Raw genomic sequence first — 8,839 nt, 5'->3', positions numbered from 1 at the left:
CAGCCTTAGAATTAGAGGGGGTAAATTCAGAACAGAGATGCGGAGACATTTCTTCAGCCAGAGAGTGGTGGGCCTGTGGAATTCATTGCCACAGAGTGCAGTGGAGGCTGGGACGCTAAATGTCTTCAAGGCAGAAATTGATAAATTCTTGATGTCACAAGGAATTAAGGGCTACGGGGAGAATACGGGTAAGTGGAGTTGAAATGCTCATCAGCCATGATTGAATGGCGGAGTGGACTCGATGGGCCGAATGGCCTTACTTCCGCTCCTATGTCTTATGGTCTTATTCTTTAAATTAAGGAGATCTGCATTTTGACAGGTTATAATTATTTGCATGTTGAAATGTTTATAATTTTATAATTCATTTTTTTAATGATAGGGCAGCATGGTTAGTCATCAGTTAGCACTGCTGTCTCACAGTGCCAGGGACCTGGGTTCATTTGCAGCCCCAGGCCACTGCCTGTGTGTTATTTGTACATTCTCCCCATGTCTGCATGGGCTTCCTCCCACAGTCCAAAGATGTGCAGGTCAGGTGGATTGGCCATGGGAAATGCAAGGTTACAGGGATAGGGTAGAGGTGTGGGGTCTGGGTGGAGATGCTCTTTGCAGGGGCAGTGCGGACATGATGAGCTGAATGGCCTACTTCCACACTGTATGGATTCTGTAATTTCAGAATTACACTTGGAATTATTTATTTTATTTCTATCATCATCTCAATTCAGCACTGGTCACCATGGCGATTTCTCAATGACCTATCTAGCCATGTGTAGGCTCACAGTAGAATGCCTTCGACGGAGCGAACGTAAGCTGACGTTTTGAGTCTAGATGACCCTTCATCAGAGTTGACGTGAAGATTCATCTAGACTTGAAACGTTAGTTTGCTTTCTCTCCGTGGATGCTGTCTGACCCACTGCATTTTTTATTTTCAGTACAGATTCCAGCATTCGATTCGATTTCCGACAGTGTGGAAACAGGCCCTTCGGCCCAACAAGTCCACACTGACCCTCCGAAGAGTAACCCTGCAGTAATTTGCTCCTGCTGAATGCTTTCTAGTCTCTGTTAGAATCTCTGTTGCTGTTGGATTGGAAACCGGTAGCATAGACTCTCTGAGAGACTGGAGAGGAATCTCAGAATTTTCACTCCTTCTCCTGTGATAATTTCTTACACGGTGGAAGCGCACTAAGCAGCTTGCAAAAAGTACAATGAAACTATGGAAAGGGGCATACGATCGCCCAAAAGTGTTGAGCCATGTATGGATTGTTGGGCTTAGTACTGTCACCATTGGCAAAATAGAGGAAGTGCAGTAGCGGGTCACTTGAAAGAAGTGAATTAGAGTCCTAGAGATGTACAGCATGGAAACAGACTCTTTGGTCCAACCCATCCATGTCGACCAGATATCCCAACCCAATCTAGTCCCACCTGCCAGCACTCAGCCCATATCCCTCCAAACCCTTCCTACTCATATACACATCCAAATGCCTTCTAAATGTTGCAGTTGTACCAGCCTCCACCACTTCCTCTGGCACAGCTTCCTATGACTCCACTTTCAAGGAGCTATGAACCTGCACTCCAAGGTCTCTTTGTTCAGCAACACTCCCTCGGACCTTATCATTAAGTATATAAGTACTGCTAAGATTTGATTTCCCAAAATGCAGCACCTCTCATTTATCTCAATTAAACTCCATGTGCCACTTCTCAGCCCATTGGCCCATTCATGTGAAAACTGCACAATGGGTTTGATTTATTGAGTAATCTAACACACTGAGCCAGATTATCGGGAATAGTGTGATGCGCATCAAATTAATTCTGCAGCAAAGCAGAATATTCGCAAAATTAAAGTTGTCAAACTGACACTAAAAGTGTTGCAACCCCATGCAGTAAATACTGAATTTCTGTGTCAGGCCAGATTGGCATCTAAACTGCACTGGACGCAAATAAAACACGCAATTTATTTTCAATATCAAATCGTAGGGGATATAGATATAAGGTGGGGGGTGGTGAGGGTGTGAGAATTTGAAGTAGAAGCAGATACAATAGCCTGCCTTTTCCCGGAATGAATCTACAACACTGTAGGAAATCTAATCTAATCTAAATTCCTGGACATCTCAGGGCAATTCTGGGGAATTTAGCTACTTGAACCCAAGACGGGTGTAAAGTAGAATGGAATTTTCTTTCTCGTGGTCTGTACTTTCCAGAAGTAGCCAGCAGATGGTGATCAGGAGCAAGATCGGCTGTCGGTATATCTACCTATTGTTCTCATTCTCTTTCCCAGCCCATTGTTCTGCAGCTCCTCTCCCAACCATCATTGACTGGAATCAAGGAATTCCACACAGAGCCCCTTTAGTGTTTGGGTACTGCCCAGTGCATTTAGCAACGTGAAATAGTGGGTGGCATTCTGCTTTCCACATCCCTGTGGAGAATCTGAGAATAGTAATGACTGCAGAACCATTTCATGAAATGCTGCTGAAAGATCTTGAACCAATTAAAATGTCACTGTTTTCTGTTTTGGATATGGCTTTGAGATTCCTGTAGTTCTGCACCACCTCTGTTTTGCCATTGGTGGCAGCGCTGAGCCCACTGCTCCACAGAAGGTGCAACACTTGTATTTCCCTCCTTGAGGTTCATGGCCAGTTTTAGTTCTTCAGCCCCTGTTAGACCCTCACTCTGACCTTATGTCCATTGTCATTGTTGGAGAGTTTGCTAAGACATTCCAGTGCAGATGCCTCACAGCCAAGCTTAACCTAACCACCACTCCACGCATGTGCAAGGTCTTGCACAAAACTCACGTGCACCATCAGTTGGGCACACTGCCTTTCACACACCCTTAAAGTCACTCACTCACTCACTCACTCCTTGGGCTTCCTGACCTGCATTTTGGAAGCATTTTGGCACATCTTCCCTCTCCCTGTTAAGGCAAACCAACCACCATCTTAGTTATGCTAAAGCAATGATCAAATGATAATATTTAGAAGGCATCCAGATGGGTACATGAATAGGAAAGGTTTAGAGGGATATGGACCAAGTGCTGGCAAATGGGACTAGATTAATTTAGGATATTTGGTCAGCGTGGACAAGTTGGACCGAGGATCAGTTTCCATGCTGTGCGATTCTACGACACTAAATTGCAAGTAAGCAGTTTACTGTGTAGATCATTTGACCCAATAGCAAGTAGTTAATTGTTCATTCCTGGTGAACGACTTATGCCCAAAATGTTGAACTTCCCTGCTTCTGAGATGCTGCCTGGCCTACTGTGCTTTTCCAGCACCACAATTTTTGACACTTAGTTAATTAGCACAATTGATGTACAATTGCATGTCAAGGGTATTAATTAAGACTTGTGCACATATAAGGAGATAATGGGGAAAAAAAAAGAAGATAATGAAGCTGCTTTCTTGGCTTAAGAATCAAATGCTTGTAATTTTCTATATGAAATAAATATAAATTTTAAGTATAAATTTATTCCAATATCACCTTGACCTGGCTTTCTGGACTATAACGGTACAGTATTTTCTTGAAGGTACTTTGTCTTCAGAGAAAAAATAAAATCAGGCAATTTTTTTTCATTTTATTTATTTTCAATTTTGTCTGGTTTCACAATAAAGGGATTGTCATACTCGTCCATTATTGTGCAATACGATGTGAAAATGCATACGATTCTCTTAGAATAAAGGCAGGCTGTCAAGTTTCTGCCTAAAGGCAGTGGCCTGTCAAAGTTAGTATGAACGATGGTCAGATTTCAGACCCTGTATCCTGGCCTGAGGGTTAGTTTCTCACTTTTTTTTAATTAAAAAAAGCACAGACAAAGATATTGCTGTTGTGCCTCGAGGTTGTGGGGAGCAGGGGTGTTGAGAATTTGAGATCAGGTGTACAGCTTAACTCTGTCTTTATGTCTTTCTTTTCCCTGTCCCAGGTTACCGAATCCAATGTACCTTGGCACCTTTGCTGCTGGGATCTTTCATTCTTTGTATTGCTTCTACTGCAAGATCCTTCCTGATATCCTTTACATGCACCATTGTTTATAACAGGCTTGTAAAGCAATGGGGTAGTAATCTTTCTGCTGCCTGTATGTGGATTACTAGATTTTCTTTGAGATGACTGATGTATAGGTTTCACAGTCATTTCATTTTGGAAGAGGTTTAGTTTCTGCCATTGCGTTATTCAACACTTACTGAAATTAGAAACTTTACACCATGAAAGCCATTTAAACAAAAAATCCTGGTTTCAAATAGCCTATGTATTTAGACAACTCTCTCTCTCTGTCTACAGTGTGGAAACAGGCCGCTTGGCTCAACAAGTCCACACTGACCCTCTGAAGAGTAACCCATTCCACAAACTAATGCACCTAACATACACATCCCTGAACACCATGGGCCATTTAGCATGGCCAATTCACCTAGCCTGCGCATGTTTGGACTGTGGGAGGAAACCAGAGCCAACCCATGCAGACACTGGGAGAATGTGCAAACTCCGCACAGACAGTCACCTGAGGCTGGAATCGAACCTGGGACCCTGGCACTGTGAAACAGCAGTGCTAACCACTGAGCCGCCGAAATGCAAGCAGTAAATACTGGAAATACTCAGGCAGTCTCACAACATCTGTGAAGAGAGGGGGAAAAAGAAAAGAGGTCACTTTTCAGATCTCTGAAAGATCACAGAAACATTAACTTGGTTGTTCTCTCTGTGCAGATGCTGTTTGACCAGCCGAGCGTTTGCAGCATTTTCTTCCAAATGACATGGTAAGATAAAGTCACTAGAGGAACACTCTGTCTCATTAGAGAGAGAGAGAGAGAGAGATGGTAGGGGGTGGTTTAACCTGAGGGTGGGGGGAGAGGCTAAGAAGGTGACCACAGCCGGTGCAGGAATTGAACCCCGGCTGTTGGCATCAGTCTGTAACATAAAACAGCCAACTGAGCTAACAACATTAGGTGTACCTCCACCATGTGGATAGCAGATGTTCGAGGGCCAGTTGGGAATGGACAGTTTTGAAAAATAAACCATACATCCTCATATTCATGAAAAAGTCATAATTAATCTACATTCTTGGAGCCTTGCTGTGGAGGTGCCAGTGTTGGATTGGGGCTGGACAAAGTCAGAAGTCTCACAACACCAAGTTATAAGCCAACAGATTTTTGTCAAAATCATTTATTTTAGTGAAACGTGCAATGCCACAAAAGCTTGTGATTTTAAATAAACCTGTTGGACTATAATCATGATGTCATGTGACTTATGATTTAATCTACTTCAGGTGTTGGTTGAAAGACCGATGGTGGGCAGGACACCTCTGTTGGCTACCTTTTGTGCATTAGTGCCCACTGGTAAAGCCATCTCATTGACTTGTTGATGGGAGCTCCTGATGTGGGTCAGCAAAAGGTCATTCCTTGACTCCTGACACCTCTGTGGCCAGCGCGCCTCCTGTTGTGTTGCATGACTCTGCTGGCCACCCTGTTGCTGTGGATGTTCAAGGAGATGTTAACCAGGGACCCGGGGAGGCTGCAGGAAACTAGCCGTGAAGCTGCGTATTTAACCATCACGCAGCTTGTCGAAGCGAATGAGGATCCGTCCAGATTCTGCATCTACTGTGAGGTAATGGCGATGACATTTTGCTAGTTATACTGATGCAAGTCTGCGATTTGTCTCAAAGTTGAACCTCTCTATCGTTCAGGGGAAAGAATGAGCTTAGAATCATACAGAAAAGGTGCTTCTGCCCACTGAGTCTGTACTACCAAAAATGGACAACTAGTTCCACTTACCCACACTAGGCCCATAGCATCGAATGTTCTGACAGTTCAAGTGCTCATCCAAGTACTTATAGAGTCGCACAGCATGGAAACAGACCCTTCAGTTCAAGCTTAACATGTTCCCAAACAAAACTAGTCCCACCTGCCCATAGCCCTCCAAACCTTTCCTATTTATGTACTTATCCAAATGTCGATTAAATGTTGTAACTGTACCCGTACCCAGCACTTTCTCTGACTGTTCATTCCACACACAAGCCCCTCTGTGTAAAAAAAAAAGTTGCTACCTCCTATCCTTTTTTTAAATCTTTTTCCTCTCACCTTTTTTAAAAAATACCCTAGTTTTGAACTCCCTTACCTGAAGGAAAGGACCTTTGCTTTTCACCTTACCTATGCCCCTCGCTGTTTTATAAACTTCCATAAGTTTCCCCCTCAACCTCCTACATTGCAGTGAAAAAGGTCCTAGCCTCTCCAGCCCTTGCTTCTAACTCAAGCCCTCTATTCCTGACAACATCCCGGTAAATCTTTTCTGAGTCCTCTCCAGCTGAATAATAATACTGTTGCTATAGCAGGGTGACCAGAACTGGACACACAACTCCAGAAGAGGCCTCGCTAACATCTTGTACAATCGCAATATGTCATTTCGACTCCTACACTCAAAAGTCTGAGCCATGAAGGCAAGCATACTAAACACTTACTTTCTTAACCATCCTGTCTACCGGTGATGCAAACTTAAAAACATTACATCCCTGAACCCCTAGGTCTCTCTGTTCTACAGCACTACCCAGGGCCATACCATTATTTGCATAATGTTTGCTTTCCCGCCTTTTTAGAGGTTAGCTACCTCAACTACCTTCCCATCAATCTTCTGGGTGAGAAGGAGTTTTCCCCAGATCCCTCTAAATTCCCTGCTTTTCACTTTAAAAGTGCTTCTGTAGTTTCCCTCTCCCACCAGCAATGTAAGTGTTGAGCTTTGAGACAGATGGCCGATTGAATGGATTGAGGAATGGGGCCTGGTGATGGGTTTTAGACAAAGCTGCAAGGTGGAGGCCCCCCTTGCTGCCATACCTCAAGAGAGGCAGCACAGTGAGGTTTGGTTAAGGGGAGGGGGTTCAAAGGCAGACCATGAGACCATTTCTATCTGCCGTAGACACTGACCTGGACTTGCCCCACACCAGTATAGTTTTTTTGCTGTTCACAGATGGTAATACACTACTCTGGAGCAGATGGTACTTGAATCTTGGTCTCCTGACTCAGAGGAAGGGACACTACCACTGCACCACACCAGCATGCATTTGGGAATTCCTCTTCCCGAATGTTGTAATCGTACCCATGTCTACCACTTCCTCTGGCAGCTCGTTCCACACACTCACTACCCTCTGCGTGAAAAAGTTGCCCCTGAGTTTCTCCTCTCACCTAGAACCTATGCCCTCTAGTTTTGGACTCCCACGCTGGGGGAAAGACCTTGGCTAAACCAAACCCCTCAGCCTCATAGTCATAGAGATGTACAGCATGGAAACAGACCCTTCGGTGCAACTCGTCCATGCCAACCAGATATCCCACCTAATCTAGTCCATTTTGCCAGCATTTGGCACATATCCCTTTAAAACCTTCCTATTCATATACCCATTCAAATGCCTCTTAAATGTTGCAATTGTACCAGCCTCCACCACTTCCTGTGGCAGATTATTCCATACACGTACCACCACCTCTGCATGAAAAATTTGCCCCTTAGGTGCTTTTCAAATCTTTCACCTCTCACCTTAAACCTATACCTTTCACTTCTGTGTGTTTACCCTTCCATGTTTGTCGTGGAGTCTTTGTCAAGTTGTAAAGGTGAATGCCCTGACATTGTTGCAAGATAGCCTGGAAGAAAACCATGAGGGCATTCACGATATATACCTTTTTCCGTAATTGTCCATGAAAGCTTCAGTTATATAAAAAAAAGTTGGAGATTGGGGCCAGGTGTTTGATTGGACAAGGCAGCTGGATAAAGATCATGTGATGAAATTCATCCAATCAGCACAGGCAGAGTGCAGTCGCTCAGAAGGTTCATTAAACCGGGAGTGAGGGGGGAAGTAGGCTCCATTTTGTTCCTAACTGCTGTTTGTTTGTTCCTTTTAGATTATTCAACCAGAGCAAGCAAAGCACTGTAAACTGTGTAACATGTGCATGGTGAACTTTGACCATCATTGTCTTTTCCTCATGAAATGCATAGCGAAAAATAATCGCCGTCTCTTCAATCTGTTCCTCATGGAGGTCATTGTCTGTCACCTGACCTTCACAGCATCAGCCGTCTGGTGTCTACACCTTCGATACGAACTGAACTTTGAGACGGTTCTAGCTGTTCTAAGCAGCGAGTCCTGGGTGGTAGCACTTGCCCTCATGAACATCGCTACGGTCATTTGGGAATCTGTGATCCTAAAGGAGCAGCTAGTGACCATCTCCACAAACTGCACTACCACCTTCCGGAAAGTGCCACAGGCCTCCGCATTCACGTGGGGACGCCGTATGAAAAACATCACAGTGTTCTTCATCGCTGGGAACGGGCCCCGGAGTCGCCACGGAAAATTCTCGAGTCAGTTCTAGACTTTTTGTGGTCGTTCTCCTTTAGAGCTACGATGTAGTCAGTATTTGACAAGCCGAGACTTAACTGTGAAATGTGGTTATAGGTAAATGGGTCATTGTTACAAATTAGTATGCAATATATTCGTAGCTGGTTGGCTCACAGTTAGCTATTTTGTTGTTACAATGTCTCCCATTGCCACTTTAAGCCCTCTCCTATTGGATATGTTTCATTTACACAATCTGTTTCTCAGTTAAGAAGCAGAGATGATAATTTCTTAGAATTGTTGGTTTGGATGCAGCATGAAATAAACATCCTTCCAGATCCTTCCTTCCTTCCTTGTCACTGTAGTTAATCTGTTTCCATAGTTTTCTCACCTCCCCACCAATTTGCTTCTGGTTTTTATTGCCAGCTGGAAAAGGGGAGGATAGTCTCTCTTTGTTTCACCTCTTTTGCTTCCCTCAATCTCTGTTGTTTCTTGATCTGCCCCTTTTTTATTTGTCACAATCTCCATTCAAGGGTTGAGCTAAAGATGCAC

The 8,839-nt window shown here is 44.0% G+C and overlaps 1 protein-coding gene across 2 annotated transcripts in view; it reads left to right on the top strand.

Moving 5' to 3' along the window:
• Positions 1 to 8,635, top strand: part of si:ch211-223a10.1 (palmitoyltransferase AKR1) — a 35,213-nt gene extending 26,578 nt beyond the window's left edge. For both annotated transcript variants that reach the window (XM_043678825.1, XM_043678826.1), the window contains 3 exons: positions 3,911 to 3,993; positions 5,393 to 5,583; positions 7,860 to 8,635. In XM_043678825.1, the coding sequence (XP_043534760.1) occupies positions 3,911 to 3,993; positions 5,393 to 5,583; positions 7,860 to 8,324 (739 nt within the window). In that variant the 3' untranslated portion in view covers positions 8,325 to 8,635. The remainder of the gene's footprint in view (positions 1 to 3,910; positions 3,994 to 5,392; positions 5,584 to 7,859) is intronic.
• The last annotated feature ends 204 nt before the right edge of the window (positions 8,636 to 8,839 follow it).

This window comes from Chiloscyllium plagiosum, chromosome 38, assembly GCF_004010195.1.
Source record: "Chiloscyllium plagiosum isolate BGI_BamShark_2017 chromosome 38, ASM401019v2, whole genome shotgun sequence".
Lineage (NCBI taxonomy): Eukaryota > Metazoa > Chordata > Chondrichthyes > Orectolobiformes > Hemiscylliidae > Chiloscyllium > Chiloscyllium plagiosum.
The sequence above is the reverse complement of the archived record's forward strand: the minus strand, read 5'-3'. Positions and strand labels throughout refer to the sequence as shown.